At 36.6% G+C, this 19,284-nt stretch overlaps 1 protein-coding gene across 1 annotated transcript; it reads left to right on the top strand.

Moving 5' to 3' along the window:
• The first annotated feature begins 3,048 nt into the window (after positions 1-3,048).
• Positions 3,049-19,162, top strand: pcolce2b (procollagen C-endopeptidase enhancer 2b). Its single transcript, XM_066708877.1, has 9 exons — positions 3,049-3,397; positions 3,943-4,051; positions 5,351-5,606; positions 6,575-6,699; positions 9,518-9,654; positions 11,337-11,500; positions 15,778-15,861; positions 16,839-17,006; positions 18,151-19,162. The coding sequence occupies exons 1-9, from the start codon at positions 3,324-3,326 to the stop codon at positions 18,279-18,281; spliced, it is 1,248 nt and encodes a 415-aa protein (XP_066564974.1). The 5' UTR covers positions 3,049-3,323; the 3' UTR covers positions 18,282-19,162.
• The last annotated feature ends 122 nt before the right edge of the window (positions 19,163-19,284 follow it).

Here is a 19,284-nt window from a genome sequence, read left to right as displayed (position 1 = left end):
GCTACGTTGTTTAAAACGTGTCAATGACATCTGGATCAATGTATTAAAATGCTTATGGAAAACTAGATGCACGACTGGATGCACGCTTTGCTATAGCCTAATCAACTTATTTGAATTCAATTGGCGCCAGTAGGGTTGTAGTTTAAAACTAGAATTTAAAGTATTTGAAGGTACTTTGTCTGCATGTGAGAGTAGTAGGTCTTGCATGATGTATTTTAGGATATGTATTTTTTTATGGTATTAAAGGTTAATATCATTGATAGTAATCGAAATAGTAGAATTTTGGTAGGAAGTAGTGTGCACTAGTATAGACGTTGGTTAGCAGTTGTAGTCTAATAGCAGGCATCCTATATTAGGATGCAAGAATAAAAATAATGTTTTTCTTATAATACTATGAAGGTTAATATTAGTGATTGTAATCAAAGTAGTATTAGTACTAGTATAATTTAGGGTCAGATGGTATTCATCATTAATGTAAAAGTAATTAGGTTAGTAGTTGTAGAATATTAGCTGGTAGCTATAGCAGATACAGTGAGGGGAAAAAGTATTTGATCCCCTGCTGATTTTGTACGTTTGCCCACTGACAAAGAAATGATCAGTCTATAATTTTAATGGTAGGTGTATTTTAACAGTGAGAGACAGAATAACAACAAAAAAATCCAGAAAAACGCATTTCAAAAAAGTTATAAATTGATTTGCATGTTAATGAGGGAAATAAGTACTTGACCCCTTCGACTTAGTACTTGGTGGCAAAACCCTTTTTTCAATCACAGAGGTCAGACGTTTCTTGTAGTTGGCCACCAGGTTTGCATACATCTCAGGAGGGATTTTGTCCCACTCCTCTTTGCAGATCCTCTCCAAGTCATTAAGGTTTCGAGGCTGACGTTTGGCAACTCGAACCTTCAGCTCCCTCCACAGATTTTCTATGGGATTAAGGTCTGGAGACTGGCTAGGCCACTCCAGGACCTTAATGTGCTTCTTCTTGAGCCACTTCTTTGTTGCCTTGGCTGTGTGTTTTGGGTCATTGTCATGCTGGAATACCCATCCACGACCCATTTTCAATGCCCTGGCTGAGGGAAGGAGGTTCTCACCCAAGATTTGACGGTACATGGCCCCGTCCATCATCCCTTTGATGCGGTGCAGTTGTCCTGTCCCCTTAGCAAAAAAACACCCCCAAACATAATGTTTCCACCTCCATGTTTGATGGTGGGGATGGTGTTTTTTTTTCCCTCACTGTATGTACGATAGGATGTATGTCTATGGAATTAATATAAATAATGTATTATTTGTATAGTACTATGAAGGTTCAAATTAGTGATAGTTTGTAATCCAAGTAGTAGTAGTAGATTTTAAGTTAGGATATGCATCAGTAAATAATATGTAGCCTACAAGTAAACAGGTGTATTATTTTCTTCCCCTTAACTGCTCTCTGTCCCCAAGCACATCCCATATTCTACCAGAGAGCTTATACTACACTTTATTGTTCCACATTGATTGCAGTCAAATTGTGTAATATAATAAATTCCATATTAGGGAATATTAGGCTTGTAGAATCACTATGATGTCTGCATTCTGCTTATCAGTGCGTGTCAGCCAATCAGTGTGTGTGTGTTTGTGCATCAGCTTCTGGTTTGCCAATGGAATTATCTGACATCTTTTATAAATCTATAATTTATCAAAAGGGCAAGCAACCTGCTGTGTATGATTTAGATCACTTCACTAAGTTTCATCTGTCTAGCGTTAAAGCTGCAACATGAGTTGTCAGAAGGTTTGCTACAGATATGAGGAAAACTTTCCATAGCAGGCTTGTGATTTTGTTGTTCTCATTCTCGGATGATTATGTGATTTAATACCTGTATTGGTTATTATTGGAAATAAGGCTATTACCAGAACTAGGGATCTTGGCAGTGAAAAATATTTTACTGATATAAATCACATCAGCTATGCAGTTTATCTGACAGATTTCTTCAGATCAGTATGTTTTTTTTTTTTTCCAATAACCTTTTCAGAGAAGGTCGGGGATTGGAATTTCAAAGTGCTTTCCCTTTATTAACAAAGTGTGACTTTTTTCATATTCAGGAATTTCATTTGCCTCAGGGACCCCCTCCCCCAAATAATTCTGATATTATTATATGTGCATATTACTGTATAACTCAGACTGTATTTAATGTATTATTGTGTGTATTTTAAATGTAAGTCCTCTGTCGTGGTTGTTAAACAAATCCTAACAAGCACAACAGGTCAAATGGCCTCCTCTTCTTTGTAGATCTTTTTAAGTTCTTAAAAAACCTTACTTAATTGTGGGAGTTTAATTCATTACTGGAACCTAAGAATGTACATTATCCCGGATCTTACAGATAAGAAGAGTGGTTGTGCTCTGTGGGTGGTTTACATCTCTTTGTGTTGTCTACACCAGTTCACTGGGTTTAACTTCCATGGGTTTGAATCACATTCCACGTAAAAGGAACAACAAGCAACATTGCACTCTAGATTGTATAAATATGTTGTTGCCCTGATAAGGCAAACCCAAAGACAATGGCTGCCACCACTATATAAATCACCCTGGTTCACTTGCAAATCTGGGAATCTATTCCTGACTGTGCAATGCTTTCATTAGGCAGTTACAGTATTTTGCCACAAGAGGGGGGTCATGGTTGCCACGCTAAGGAACATTTCAAACCTGGCACACGACTTGATAGACCATTCTTGTTACAGATGTCATTCATTTATAGTAAGACGATAAACCAATTTTACATTTAATAATAAAAAACACTTCTTCGTTATTTTTCTTGTACTACTACTATTAATACGTCTTCCTTATTATTATTATTATTATTATTATTATTATTATTATTATTATTATTATTAGTAGTAGTAGTAGTAGTAGTAGTAGTAGTAGTAGTAGTAGTATTTAATTGTTTTGTTTCCAATCTGGTGTAATGTTTTACTATTTTTTTGTAAATCAGATTAAACGCAGTTTACAAAACTGCACAGTAAGGCTGAACAGGGCATGGGGAAATTAAGTTCACAGTCTCAGGCCTTCTTTCAATGCCATTGCTTGTATCCGAGCTCCCTGTACTCCTCAGCTTCAGTCTCTGTCAGTCTTTGATCCGACTTTTTGGAAAGAGAAGGCAGCTGCTTCAAGGGAGATTGCTCCCTCCTACTCCTAAGAACAAACAGTATATTCATCTGCACCAGATTTCAGCCAGAGAAACTCCCAGGAGGAACTTTTGACTACTTTTTTTTTCTCACCGTGCAGCACATTATAAGCTTTAAACTACGGGACCTAAAACAGCTTAATTTCATACCTCCGCACCTCGACAATGAGGAGTACCATTTGCTGCATTTTAGGGCTGCTTCTGTGTACACGGGTCCCCGCACAGACTCCACAGAGAAGGTATTATTGCCTAATTGCGTTTTGTATGACGACATTTTTAGAATATGTCTGTTTTGTAATGTAAGTTTGTAGTGATTGTATTGTTTGATTTTTGTATGAGAGGTTTTTTTTACTCTTTATTGGCTTGGTTTAAGGATGGAGTACACACGGCAAAAGTCCATAAATATGGTGAAGACTGTCTAAAATGAGCTGAGCACAGTGAGCATGGCACAGCACACTGCAGGGAATAATGTGGAGTCGTGTGATTTGAGATCAACTATTGACATGGACGTCGAGAAGAATAGTCAATTATGCGTCGGGTATTGATGAGGGTGGATGTTATTATATAAGACATTAAAAAGTTGCGCATACTCAGCATTGATATTCAGTCCCCGTGATTAGAAAACTGTGGTCATTATTGTACACGTGCTTGTGCCTATTCCAGTCTTATTGATGCCAGCATGCGAGTGGCACTTTATCATTTTACCAATGAGCAATGTGGCGCTGCACTTATATAGTGTCATTTCGTCTGGCTGTTGACAAACTCATTAATGTGACTTTTTCAGGACCGCTTTTACGTGCGGTGGAGAGTTCATCGGGGATTCTGGGATCATCGGTAGTGAGGGGTACCCTGGGGTGTACCCCCCAAATACCAAATGCGTTTGGAAAATTACGGTGAGCGAAAGATGTTTAAACATTCAGTGCACAAATTGAATGCTAAATGTGTTGTTATTATTATAATTATGATGAAGGTGATTATAACGAGTTAATTTATGTCTATGATTTTTGAACTGCACTATCTTCACCTTCTAAGTATGTAAAAGGGCAAATGTGTGTTCATAGAATTGAACAGACTATCAAATTGTCTTTTCCTTACCCGTAGTGTACACATAGAGTTTGGGTATTCTTTGCCTAAGGTATTGCAGTCTTTTACGAGATCTTAATAACGGAAGGCTGGATTGAATTAAATCTAATGCAACGCAGAATCTTTAATACAATATAGCAGCTCCCCAAACATCTGTCTAAAAAGTGGTCCCTTTCTGCAAGCAGATGTTCTCATATTAGTTATTTATATGATCAATTAAGATTAACTGTATGAATATACTAACACATTGAATTTTCTGTGTTTAAGAGAATTAGATTGTAAAAATGTGAATGTTAAAGGTAAAGAAAATTGATATCGTGATATTGTTGCAGACTTATAAACTATTTGCTGGAAAGGTACTTAAGAAAAAAAAAACAGTCTTTACCCCTTGTGATCCCCAGAGTTTTGAGACATTTCAGAACAGCTTTGTCTAGTAGCAGGCTACACCAATGAGCTACCCTTTCTCTCTGCTGCCATGACATCCTTGCAATTCTTATGTTGCTCGTTGCCAGCTGCAACATTATTTTTCTCCCTCAGGATATATCAATAGTTTATGTGAATAAACTTGTCAAATGCTGCATTATAGTCTACACCTTTATTAAAAGAGATGCAAACTGTGAAGCACCAGAACTGAGCTTGCAGTCTGTAAAGCCCTGGGTATAACAAAAACAATAATAGTACAATATACAAGTATTGATGCTTCCGAATATATCCTTTTTGAGGAATCATGTTTTTTAGTATGACTAAATAATATTCACATTTTCATTTTATTGCCAACTTGTTGTAACCAGATGAACATAACTCAGCACTAGACAATGCCCTGTGGCACATTGATAGAAGTAGTAGAAAATTATTCCCTAATTTAACTCTTGGGTCACAATGGAGACCAGCAGATTTAGATCATGTAAGCATGATAATATCCCATTGTCTCTTTTCTGGTAGTGTTCTGAAGTGACAAGTATTGACAAGCATAGTCTATTTTGCAGGTAGAATACCACTCAAAAAGTGAAACAAACATAAAGTGATGTGGACTTTCTTACTGAAAGCAAACTGTTTGGTCTAAGAATATGTTTCAAACCCTCCTTTTCACAGTCACATGTGCTTTTCAGGTCCCTGAAGGGAAAGTGGCTGTTCTGAGATTTCGTTTCATTGATCTGGAAAGCGACAGCCTGTGCAGGTATGACTTTGTGGATGTGTACAGCGGGCAGGCAAATGGGCAGCGACTTGGCAGGTTCTGTGGGACTTTCAGACCAGGTGCCCTCATTTCCAGTAGCAACAAGATGTTGGTGCAGATGGTGTCCGATGCCAACACAGCTGGAAATGGCTTTATTGCCACATACTCTGCGGCTCAACCCAATGAAAGAGGTAGGGACAGTCAACCCTCTGCTGATTTACATGAAGCCAGACGAGTTGTGAGGGATTTGTTTGAAGTTTATATTAGAATAGCTCAATAGCTTAAACATGTTTGCAACAAATAATATATAGGAATTCAGGATGGATATGTGTGGTAGAAGTTCTATTTTAATATGCAACTGAACTTTTTTGAGATTTTCACATTTTTTACTGAAAAATCACTGTGTGATCCATGAAGACGAGCACATTTTACAGTACAAAGTAAATAATTTGTGCATTAAATCAATTTTAAGGAGAGCATATGTTGGAAAGAATGGAGAACTATATTTGCTGCTATTTGTTAAAGAAATTATACAACTTTTAGACTTTCACTGGGCTGTTGATTTAGAGCTTTGGGCTGGGTGGAACATTTCACAGTATCACTTGGAATTTCTCACATTTGTTCACAGAGCATTATGGTGTCACAATGGAGCCAAGATCATTTTCATTTTCAGCTCTGTGTCTATCTGGCGGCTGTACAAGCTATCCAGTCTAGCTCATTGTTTGTCCCGCCCTTTTTATGACCCTGTTTTTCATTATTACTTTGGTTGAATATAAGGACATCTTTAAAAATAAATAAGCCATGACGTTTGCTTGAGTTTAAACCTATTGTTACATTTTTGAGAACTCCACAAGGAATGTTTATCTATCTATATATATATTTTTTAACACCATGCAATCATGGAATCAAGTTTATTTTTTGCTACAGCATTATTTTCCAGATGAACCAGCATTATATTTAGAATGATGAGAGATGTGCCAACTACAAAACTTACATGTGGTTACATTCTTGGTCTCCCTCAGAGGTTTTTGGGAATGTCAAGCTTGTTTTAATGTTTTAAAAGACCTCTTTTCCAAAGAGGTTATAGTAAAATGATTTATTAATAATCTAATGTAATTTTTTAGGAATTTAAAGGTTCTTGTTTTATTATTGATTACAGGGGAACAGTATTGTGGAGGTCGTTTAGACAAACCGTCTGGCTCCTTTAAGACACCTAACTGGCCTGAAAAGGATTACCCAGCAGGAGTTACCTGCTCTTGGCATATTGTGGCACCAAAACACCAGGTAATGCGGATAAACTGGCCTGAGCATACACAATGAATACTGTATTATAGATGTGCAACATTGTCAAGCTATGTTAGCTAGCCCCATCTTTCCCCACTTCAATTGTGTAACAAATTTACAATTAATGGATGCTTTATTGTTAGCTGTTCCCCTGTCTTGTCTATTACCTTTCGGAAACCACCGTAAAACCTCCAATACTCGCCGGTTCTCAAATAGCAGCCGGTCTCCAATAGTCGCCGGGTTAATTTGCATAATCATGTAAACAAAAGCTGGTCTGCCTAGTTGCAAAACAGACTAGACAATAAAAGAAAAGGGCAATCGATACAGTTTCTAAAGATGCATTAACATATTTGAAAGAACCTTCCAAAGCATAGTAACGTAAACTTTTATTTTTAGTTTTTGCATCTTTCTTGTTTTCAGTAAATATATATATACCGTATATTAATAAAAAAAAAACACCATCACATGCGTTTTTATTAATGTATTTCTCACTTTAACTATATATATAGCTGCATATTTGTATTGCTGTTAATTGTATTGATTGAACTGTCAACTGCGACATACACCGAACAGCCATAACATTATGACCACTGACAGGTGAAGTGAATAACACTGATCATCTCGTTATCACGGCACCTGTCAGTGGGTGGAATATATTAGGCAGCAAGTGAACATTTTGTCCTCAAAGTTGATGTGTTAGAATCAGGAAAAATGGGCAAGCGTAAGGATCTGATTGACTTTGGCATTGTGATGGCTAGACGACTGGGTCAGAGCATCTTCAAAACTGCAGCTCTTGGGGTGTTCAGTGGTCAGTACCTATCAAAAGTGGTCCAAGGAAGGAAAAGCGGTGAACCGGCGACAGGGTCATGGGCGGCCAAGGCTCACTGATGCACGTGGGGAGCGAAGGCTGGCCCGTGTGGTCTGATCCAACAGACGAGCTACTGTAGCTCAAATAGCTGAAAAAGTGAATGCTGGTTCTGATAGAAAGGTGTCAAAACACACAGTGCATCGCAGTTTGTTGCGTATGGGGCTGCGTAGCCACAGACCAGTCAGGGTGCCCATGCTGACCCCTGTCCACTGCCGAAAGCACCTACAATGGGTACGTGAGCATCAGAACTGGACCACAGAGCAATGGAAGAAGGTGGCCTGGTCTGATGAATCATGAGTTCAAGGTGTTGACACGGCCTCCAAATTCCCCAGATCTCAATCCAATCAAGCATCTGTGGGATGTGCCGGACAGACAAGTCTGATTCATGGAGGATCTGCTGCTAATGTCTTGGTGCCAGATGTTTTGGCGGCAAAAGGGGGACCTACACAATATTAGGCAGGTGGTCATAATGTCATGGCTGATCGGTGTAAGTTCACAGTATATCGAATCTTAGACTGCTAACAGAATTACCAGTATCTGGTTTTCAATCCAGTGTATCATTCACCATACATTGAATGTGATTTGTTTACATCTTTGGAAAGCAAATTATTAAAAAATAATAATTAAAAGAAGAAAAAAAAAAAGCCTGGCCTATTAGCCTACTTCTACAATGAAGTAGTGTTTCCATGCTCTTCTTATCTTCTTACCCTGCATGAGTCCGCAATGTCTTTTTATTTATGAATGTTTAATACAAATGCCGGTCTCCTACATTCGCTGGTCTCCAATTGACGCCGGGGCTTCTAGCAGTTATGTGGAATAAATGGAATTAATTGTTAAATTGAAGTTTTACGGTATGTTGCTATTCCCTGAGACCAGGGAATGGTATATGATAGTCAATGAAAGTCCCGCTGTCAGCTGCAGAGTTTAGCGAAAGAGGCAATATCTACTCAGTGGTATGTTCTTAAAGTCTTAATTATGCTTCATGCTGAATTTGTTTAAATTATATACATATATACACTATGCACTTTGGGGTGTCAAGGAACAAGGTGTGTTTTAATTCTTGTTGTTGTTGTTATTTTGTTGTCAAAATTGTAATTATGTGAAAATGATTGTACATGTGTAACATTAAAAGAATATTAGTTTAGGCAAACTGGATGAAAAATTTGGTTCAGTGTATTAGGGTAATGTCGTGAGTGGTATGCAGTACATTAGACACCCTCTTATTGAACGATATGACCCCAGTATAGGTGTCTTTGTGGAGCTCAAGTTCTGCAGATTCAACAGACATTTCTGGCTTTTCTGTGTTCACAATGGTTTTACTGGTCTTTAACATGTCAGTTCAGCATGCTCTAACTGTGGTTTACTGCAGTGCACCTCAAGATTATCTGAGAAATCATGATTAAATGCTTGTAGTAAAGAACAGTGAAAACATGTTGAACCCTTATGAAATATCTGTAAAAACTGTAGTTAAACCACAGTAAAACTAATTCAAAAAGATTCAGCAAGGTAAATTTGTATGAGGACTATGGGCCGGATTAAATCAAAACTTTGACCCACCCGCTAATAGCAAACTACAAACCTGTACATCATAGTGGTTACATTTATGATTAGAAGAAAGTGGCATCTTACTGAAAATAAAGCCGCAACTGAGTACAGTTCTGTAGTTTTATATTAGCGGGTGGGTCAAAGTTTTGATTTAATCCGGCCCTATGTCTTTGGGAATCCCTAAGGGGAGCCCAAGAAGTGTCTGAGCCATGCTAGGGTTTGGTGGGATTTAAGTCAGCCAGGGTTTCCTTGGTTTGTTTCATAATGGCAAACCCCTGAAATAGACTGAAGTGTCAGTGAGGTCTTCTTCAGTTCTCCACCCAAAGCCTTGGCTCTGCATCATAGGTGAATTATTCTGTATATCATCAGTAATATGTGCTGTACTCTGTGTTGTCTGTTCCCCAGATTATTGAAGTTAAGTTTGAGAAATTTGACGTGGAGAGAGACAACTATTGTCGCTACGATTTTGTTGCCATTTTTAATGGGGGAGAAATCAATGATGCCAAGCGAATTGGGAAGTATTGTGGAGACAGCCCTCCTCCGTAAGTCAGTTTTTATTTATTTGTTTGTTTGTCTGTTTGTTTGTTTAAATTGTGTTCATGAAGGGTAAGACTGAGTCTCCCAGCCAGTCTGGTCACCTAGACGAACACAATAAAACAACAAGAAACTTGCATTATGTCTACACGAAGGGCCTGATTCTTACACATTTGTAAAAAGACAGCAGTTTTCATTCAAATGTACATGTTTTAGTTATTAAATTTGGTGACTTTTCGCAATACTTTGTTATGTGAATAGATCAACTGTAGGCCTCATAAGTGTAACTTTAGTAAATGTGTCCTACCCATACTCCTAAGCAAATTATTTGCCTGTAGAAAATTAATAGCAGAACACTCTGATAGTGCCTCATAAATCTCTGCTAGCTTTTGTATTTACTACTGGCTTTGATGATTGCAGTCTGTGTATTACAATGGCTTTTACAGTTTGCAAAACAGTGGTTTGTTGCTACTGTAAAACATCCTGATTTAATTTTGGAACGTGGTGTTTAAGGTTGCTTGGTCATTCCACATGTAAAAAGGCAGACTGGTATCATTTGACATTTTCCAAACTCCCAAGTCCAATGCACCTGTACAGACAAAACAAAGCAGTGTTTTAGAATATGGATTAGAGTAATTATTATTATAACTCCAGCATTGTCTTTAATATTGGGAGAGCAGCTTGGTTACAGCACTTTGGTGAGAGTTTAATATATGGTTCCAAGTAAGCAAGCACTATCTGAGCCACATTTTGTGCTTGTGTTTTAGGTAAAGATTAAAGCAGAGACCTGGAAGCACCCTTGTAAGTGTACTGCACCTGCTCATCAGGATTCAGTGTCCTTTCTTTGTGGCCAAGTAAAGCGCTTCTCAAAGCTGGTGCTTGCAATTATCTGGGTCTTCTGGTGCTGGAGGGCTGCAGAGAATTTACATTTTCAATTCCAACTGAGCACTGAACAACGTAATTAAACTCATTATTGCCTTAATAGGATACATTACTCTTCTCAGTTTTGGAGTGTATTACTGGTTAAAAGAGCTGGAATACATTCTGGACTGTAGGACCAGGATAGTGGAACCCTGCCCTCAATGTACTAAACCCTAAATTCTGACCTAAGTCTGTAGTTTCAGAAATACCTTGCTTTAAGTCTGCACTTGCCAAACTGTTCAGTACACATCTTTGTGCAGATCACACTCAGCTTGTTTAATACATTATTTCTCATCTATAATCATCCAAGAAACTCTTAACAAGTGATACATTATTAATAAACAGACACATTTAACTGTACCAGCACCAAATCAAAACACCAAACCCACCTTCCAATCCCACATATGGGAGATCTGAATGTAAGTGCTTTGTATAGGGTTATTGCTAATTTCATAACCCTATCCAACTTTTAAAAATGCAAACACTTCAAGAAAAATGTCTAGTCAATTAACACTCTCAGGTGGCCTAAGCAATTAAGAACTTGTTCAAAACAAAACAATAGAAGACACAGTTCATCCCTGAGGAACTGGATTGAAAATCTCTGGACCATCAAAACTGAGTTGTTAAACTGGTATATCCACATTCATTTCACTTATAAACCTTATTCAAACCCTGGCATCTACAAATGGAAAAATGTGACTGCAGGAAGATGTATATTGCTTCATTTTAAAGTAGTCTTCTGATTTTTTTAATTTGTTTTATTTATCAGGCCAGTTTTCTCAGACGGAAACGAGCTTCTCATCCAGTTTCTGTCAGATTTAAGCTTGACAGCAGACGGCTTCATTGGTTACTACAAATTCAGGCCCAAAAAGTACCCCACAACTACGGCCCCTCCCACAACTACCACCACACAGGCCACTACCAGAGCAACAAGTAGGTATTACAGTATTCCTCAGTTCACTTCTTCAAGGATATAGATTTGTACTTTTCAGTTTGAAGGAAGAGTAAAATTTTGATTAGGCCTAGGTTCTTAGGCCTTAGGTACTATTTGAACAAAGGTGATTGTCTGATATCTCCAAATGATTCCTTTCTTTAAGATGGACATCCAGTCCAGTCAAGACCAAGATTATCTGCTGTATCTTCCAAAGATAAACTGGTCACTGTTAAAAGGGAAAAGCATTGAAAAACAGATACATGGATGAAAGCTAGATTATAGATATGTACCACTGTATCCAAAAGTTTTAACACCCTTCATTTGAAATAATTTTATTCAGTGATTCAGTTCATTCATTCCAAATGGTTTCTGTGGAATGGCAGTACAAAGCATACATCCACCTATCTAAATTCACATTTCAGTCAACCAAAAATGTTTACACTATGACTGTACGTACTTGTTATAACCTTTGTATCCATCAGCGCATAGTGGAAACATTTTATTTTGAAGCAACCAACCAACAAAAAAAGTTAGTATCTAGAGATGTTATTATTTTGTTTCTGTGTATAACTATATCCTGAATCTTAGGACTAGGAAAGTCAATAAGTTTACCGTGTGACCTAGAATTTCTCCTGCAATGGTGCTTCATGTGATCTGGACTATCTGGACTGTCTCTCTGTTTGTCTGCTGTGTCTCCAGTCCAATGGATGACAGCCACATTGGATAGGAAAGACATGACTGTGAATCACTCTGAAGAGCAATTTGGCTCTTGTCTTTTGTTTTCCTGAAAACCAGAGCCTATTGTCCCCAACCAAATTAAGACATTAGTTTGGCAGCCTTTGAAATTATGTCATTCAAGCATTAACGCTGATGTGCATTATCTTTATCATTTGAAGAGTGATTTTTTTTCTGATTACTGCTCTTCACTGTCTGGCTAGGGAATATAAAGATAAGTTTATTACCTATTTAGAAAGGGAGCAACACAACATTATTTTAAAACTAAGAGGCCATTCCTTTAGTTTTCACAGATCCTTTAACTCAAAGAAAGCTAAGTCTTGAACAAATATGGCTGTTTTAGTGTCTCTGAAATATTATTGTTGAAAATAGCATAACTGGATGTCCGGAAATAAATTAATAAGAGATATGACAAACCAATGTATTGCGCATTATATAAGTTCTTAAGGTACCACCTGTCTGAATTAGTATCAAAGGAAGCACGGAAAGACCAATTGTTAGGATAGGGAGATGCATCCATCCATGTATTGTATATGTATGCTCACTATCAATAGTCAAGACACAGCATTAATGTATTTTATTTAGTTTTGTTTCTCTCAGTAAAGGTTTCAATACTTATTTTATTTTAATTTCACTCACTGACTGTATGAGCTAATCTTCCCTTCTCCTTTCTGTTGGGTATTTACTGACTCTTGAATTAGACAGCTTTGTGCTCCTCTCAAATGGTCATTAAGCAAACTTTAATGTGCTGATTTTAGTTTTAAATCAATTCACACATTCAACAAACATAATAAAGCAAAACACATTATGCTGTGATTTTACAGACTCTGATGAATAGTAGTCTTGGACTTCCCAATGTTATTTTAGGTAGGGTAGTTCAAGAATAGTGCAAATCAAGGGCTGTGAAGCCAGCTGTATATCTGTTTTGATTTTAGATTTTAGCCCTTGTGTAGACTCTTCAAGTCTGTCATTATGAATATAGGACACAGATCTACAGTGCTACAGTTGTCAGTTAGCAATACACTGGTTATTTAGGAATAACAATATATCAGTGGTACAAATGAGCCATTACACAATCCTTAGAGGAGAGAACTACAAAAGGTGAATATTTGAATATTAATCTATTAATATATATATATATATATATATATATATATATATATATATATATATATATATATATACACACACACACACACACACACACACACACACAAGTACACAAGTATTCAGACCCCTGACCAATTCTGACCAAGCATAAAGAATAAAATAGACACAAAAGTTCTTTCCACATCAGGCTCTATCGCTCGTAGTGTTTTCTGTCTTTGTTTTTAAAATGACACACAGTTCTTCATTGATGTTTTTTAATATTTAAAATACAGATCCGTTAATAAACGGATGTTTAAAAGTAAATGTTTTAAAGTTCGTTCATTTTGCAACTTACTGTAATAAAATACATTATGAACTTGTCTGTCTGAAATATATATATATACTGTATATATATATATATATATATATAAATGTTACTTCCCCTGATTTCAGATAACATATGCATAATGCATGAAGCCTGCTACTATAGTAGTGAATAATAATCTTATGAAGAATTAGAATAAGATGTGCATATTTATTTAACCTACTGCATTAGCCTATATTGTACATTATTAAATACACTAATCTGTAAAGAAATCACATATAATGTGTTCCTACTGAAACTATTACCACAGTATTAATTACAAAATGCCACCAATGCTTGTACCCCATTTCTACAAATCTGATGTAAAATAGACTACCTCGAAATAAATGTATCGGCTTTGTAGACGGGTTTCCCTTTGCGTACCTTTTATTTCTAAAAATGTCTATGTCTAAATGGGGTATAAGTCTTTTCTTATTCAAATATAGGGAAAAATAACTTGTATAATCAAAATGAGCTGAAATTAGAAGCCTCATCAGAAGCAACATTTTAATTTAATTTATGACAGGATAGAAAGTTACCGAAATGTCAAAACATCGATATCGTTATCGGCATCAGCCAATTATGTTATATGAACATCGGCTATCAGTATCAGCCAATAATTTTCTTATTGGTGCATCTCATATTACCGAAATACGAATGGTACATTGAAATTTCATTCTGTTTGATCTTTTATTTTAAAACACTGAAACTCAATATCAATTATTTTAATGTGACATTGGTTTTATGTTGTGAAATATTTGTAAGAAAATTTTAAAACTTAAGAATGTTGTTTGCATAAGTATTCAACCCCTGTGCTGTGGAAGCTCCCAGTTTACACAGATGAAAGAAATTGCCCTAAGGAGGACATAATTACCTTACCATTGGCCTCCCCCTGTGTACCATTAAAGTTGTTGTCACATTTTCTGGAGAAAAGTCCTTCTGTTCAAGGGTCATTGATCAGGCTGCGAATCTGAAGGACAATGAAGACCAAAGAGCACTCTGCAGAAGTTTAAGATAAAGAAATACAAATGCAAAGATTAGGAAAAGGGTACAAAATAATATCCAGGTGTTTGGATATCCCAGTGAGCTCAGTTGGATCAATAATCATGAAGTAGAAGCTGCATCACACCATCCAGGCACTGTCTCAAAACTCTGCGCTCAAACAAGAAGGAGACTTGTGAGAGAAGTCACAGAGAGGTCAACAATCACTTTGAAGGAGCTACAGTGCTCAGTGGTTGGGAGTGGAGTAATGGTGCACCAGTCAACCATATCAAGAGCTCTACATTACACTGGCCTATATGGGAGGTTGGCAAGAAAGAAGCCGTTTCTCAATAGGTACCATCTGAAAGCATGTCTGGAGTTTGCCAGAAAGCATGAGTGACCCAGCTGCGATGTGTGAAAAGGTTTTGTGGTCAGATGAGACCAAGATAGGTGAATATCCTACAGTGGCCCAGTCAAAGTCCTGATCTCAATCCCATTGAGAATCTGTGGCACTATTTGAAAACTGTGTTCTACAAGTGTCATCCAAGCATCCTAAAAAACCTGGAGCAAATCTGCCATGAAGAATGGGCCAAAATCACTGTGTGCAAAGCTGGTACAATACTTACCTCAAAAGACTTGGTTGCTCTACCAAATATTAATGTGTGGGGGTTGAATACTTATGTAAGCAACATATTTCATTGTTTTTTTTAAACCAATGTCACCTATCAATAATTTATTTTGAGTTTCAGTGTTTTAAAATAAAATATCAAACACAATGAAATTTCAAAGTACCATTTGTAATGCAGTAATATGAGAATTGGAGCGTGTATGTATATAGATGTAGATTTTTCTTCTGTTCACTCACTTTGCATTTAGTTAATTGTTAAATATAATCTATTATCATGTCTGTTTTTGAAAGCATTCTTACGTTACAGCATTTTTTCACACCTGCCTAAAACTTTTGCAAAGTACTGTATATGTATATATATATATATATATATATATATATATATATATATTTTTTTTTTTAAATGTGTGTGTGTTTATGTATATATATTTGTATCAAATCATAAATACATGAATGTGTGTACATGTGTTTGTCTATAGCATTAAAGTACTCAGCAGCCCTGTGCCAGCAGAAATGCAAGAGGAGTGGTACCCTTCACAGCAATTACTGTTCAAGCAACTTCGGTAAGAAAAATCTACTTTCCATCTAGATAGACAACACGGGACTGAGTGTGTGTAGCGTGAGGGAAATTATCGAGGTTTTCTCAAAAAATTGCCATTAATGAACAAGAGCATGTTTTCATGCTGTACTATCTTTGGCCCTCTGGTTTGTTTCTTTGCGTCTCAAAAGATTTATGTATCGGACAGTCTCTTAGTGTAAACAAGGCCTGCTAAACTGTGGGTAAACTGTTGGTAAATGAAAGTGTTGATTCAGTAACTACTGGCCTGCATTAATCTTGGAACCGCTTTATATTTTTGTCTCCAGGGTATGTTTATCAAATGTGCTAGATACTTAATTACATTTTTCCTTTGAGAGTTTACTTATTTGCATACAGATTTTTTTTTTTAAATGTTAAAAGTTATATGATTTTAGTGAAAGACCTAATATTTCTTCTCTAACTGACAGAAGTTGATTTCATTGTATTATTTTTTGCAACATCTTGGTCCCTGAATGTGGGATTAATTTTACCCTTAACAATATTATGACTGAGACTGAAGAAGACTGACATTATAGTCATCCTTTTGATATTAAGTTACAATGTGATATACTGTCATGCAAACAAGTGCACTCCCTTTTATAGACAGCAGGAGTTTTTGAAGCCAAATTAGCCAAGTGATTGGTGACAGCTCAGAATTAACTGTATTAAACTAACAAAGACCTGGATTAAATAAAAACATGAAACCATTTTACACTTTTTTTACATCACATAGAAGCTGGAAGCCTCTGGTTTATAAAAAGCCACCATCAAATAGGCTAGTGGGTGGGTTATTGGAGGGTGGGTTGTATTAGTTGATTTTGAACTAATGTGAGACAGTGGATGTAAGGATGGGAATTTTCACCTCATGTTTTGCAGTGGTTTTATAGTTATACACAAAAGACAAAAACAATACTACTTTTCACCTAGACCTGTTTTTGTTTTTTCCCTCCCTGTTCATTCTAGTGATAAGCGGCACTGTTATAACAGCAGTGACTCGTGGAGGTAGCATGTACGCCACCATCTCCATCATTAATGTTTATAAAGAGGGGAATTTGGCCATTCAACAGGCTGGAAAGAACATGAGCACCAAATTAGTCATTCTGTGCAAGAGGTGTCCTTTCATCAGACGAGGTGAGTCCAGAGATGACACAGTAGCCTGAAATGTCCGTGTTTCTCCACTTTTACAGTCAGATATTTTTTAGGGGTGTGTATTATCCCATTCTCTAAGATTAAAGTTTTTAATGTTTGTTTTTGTCTGTTAGTCATTTGGGCAGACCCTTTTCCAGTGCTATTTTTACAGCCCTCAATGAGGTCATTAGTCTGGGTTCTCAAGCTCAGACAACCACAACACAACTATTGCAAAACAACAGTTGCTGGGTCTGAATTAGTGACCCATTAGTGTAATCTGATACGCTTTTACAACCCAGTAAACCTGAGGATACTTCAGGCTTTGAATTTCAGTGCAGACTTCAGCCTCTGGGTACATGGCCAGCCCTTGTAGATTAAGCAGTCAAGAGGTTTGGTAAAGGTTTTCTGCATCAAGCTGGAGGAAAAACTGTGGAAGTAGTAGTATATCAAATTGAACAGTTTGTTGTTGGATTTAATGACAAATAATAGTCTGTACATACAGAATTCCACTACTATATTGAGGTTTTTGTTTATAATAGTTAGGAGGGCTGATTGAATTAAAGGAAATTAACTGTAGTGCTTAGCGATTAAAGTTTTCAGTGTTGGAGTACAAAGTGTCATGTTTTGGAAAGTGTTTTGGGTTTTTCCACTGCCATTTTCTAGCTGCACACAAGTATTTCATTTCAAATCACACTTCTCCTTAACTTTAACAGTCAAAACATTTGAACTTGTTTAACTATGCCATGCATTTTTGTTTTAAACAAGGACATCCACAAGCATGTGCATATTTGCTCTCTGGATTCAACAAGCTTAAAATGACTAGGCTCACTAGGCATGTCTCTACTGTGTCAACTGGGCCTGAGTATTTTGAGTCAATGTATAGGAAAAAAACACAATTTTCTGTTATATGTAGTTGGACAATGTTGTAAAAATTGTTTTTATCACAACTAAAGTGTACCAGCATTTACTAATTACTTTATTAAACAGGCACCAGTAATGCCCTGGGTTGCTTGGTAGGCAAATATGTTAGGAAATTCCTGTTTAGAGTTCAATTGTTTTCAGATATGCGGTCTGTTGTTCACACTACCCTTTGCTTTTATTGCTTTCATGTTAGCTGCTTCTCTACTTTTTCCCTTCCTCTCGGTAGGTTTGAATTACATCTTCATGGGCCAAGCAGATGAGGAAGGCCGTGGTAAAATCACACCAAATCACTTTGTCATGGCGTTCAAATCCAAGAATCAGAGGGGCCTGAACAGTCTGAAGAGCAAGCGCTGCTGAATGTGTGATTGTTGCCTCATCCACAATGCTGCTCTGAAGCTATTTTCAAAGAGCTGTGCTTCATCTCATCTCCTCAGCCTCTCTTGCTTCTGTCTAAGGGTATTACACATTGTGTGTTCATTAATGAACAGATACAACTTGGTTTCCCTAAACAAACTCATTTCAGTTCCTTGTTCACATTGTGTTTTGAGGTTGTTGAGAGTGTTTTTGTTTTCTTGTATTTCTGAGAACAGTTTGTAACAAAAATAGTGGTCTGTGATTAGTTGGCCATGTGAATTTTATTGTTCGATCAGGACTAACCAAGCGAATCCTTAAAAAAGCAAACACAAAAGAAGTGTGTACAAATGTGCTTTTTCAAATGAGGAACTGAAGTGAGACTGATGTGTTTCTGCAAAAAACAGCCAGACCTAACCTTACACAGTTTGGCTCTATATACTGAAGTCAATTTTTGTGAAGCAACGTTTCCAGACTAATCTCTGATTGTCTTATTTATGAGATTTTCTTTTTGTTTTTAAGTGGAAAGTGGGAAGTATTGTATGTGGTGATATAAAGTGCAAGAAAGTGTGCAGTGCAATAATTTAAAATATTTCATTTAAAACATTTTCTCTAGGATATTAAGTTGTTTATTATTTGTAGGTTTGTAATGTAAGTGAAGCCTGTTATGTCACTTGTTAAACAAAATTCATTTTCATAGTTAGTCAGAGCTGAAATTATATTTTACTGTGTATGGAAGGAAAGCAAACCATCTTAGTGCTTTTAATAGAATACGTTTTCTTCTACGTGGCTTACTTTTTATGTCTTTGTAATGGAATAATATAATACATCAAATATATTACTTTGGAAGTATTTATTTTTTATTTAATAAATATTTGTTCTTCACAATAAAATTCACAACATTATTTATTTGGACACAAAAGGCTTCTCTTTTTATTGCCCATCTTGTATCTTACCTCTTTGTGAAATGTATAAATATAATATTTATGTTTTAGTCTAATAAGTAAAT

Source organism: Amia ocellicauda, chromosome 7, assembly GCF_036373705.1.
Source record: "Amia ocellicauda isolate fAmiCal2 chromosome 7, fAmiCal2.hap1, whole genome shotgun sequence".
NCBI classification, from domain to species: domain Eukaryota; kingdom Metazoa; phylum Chordata; class Actinopteri; order Amiiformes; family Amiidae; genus Amia; species Amia ocellicauda.
The sequence above is the reverse complement of the archived record's forward strand: the minus strand, read 5'-3'. Positions and strand labels throughout refer to the sequence as shown.

Excerpts from the sequence above, each read along its gene's own strand:
- pcolce2b (XM_066708877.1), top strand. The coding sequence starts at position 3,324 with ATGAGGAGTACCATTTGCTGCATTTTAGGGCTGCTTCTGTGTACACGG. Across the intron at positions 4,052-5,350 it reads AATGCGTTTGGAAAATTACG|GTCCCTGAAGGGAAAGTGGC; the intron begins GTGAGCGAAAGA and ends TGTGCTTTTCAG. Across the intron at positions 11,501-15,777 it reads GGCCACTACCAGAGCAACAA|CATTAAAGTACTCAGCAGCC; the intron begins GTAGGTATTACA and ends GTTTGTCTATAG.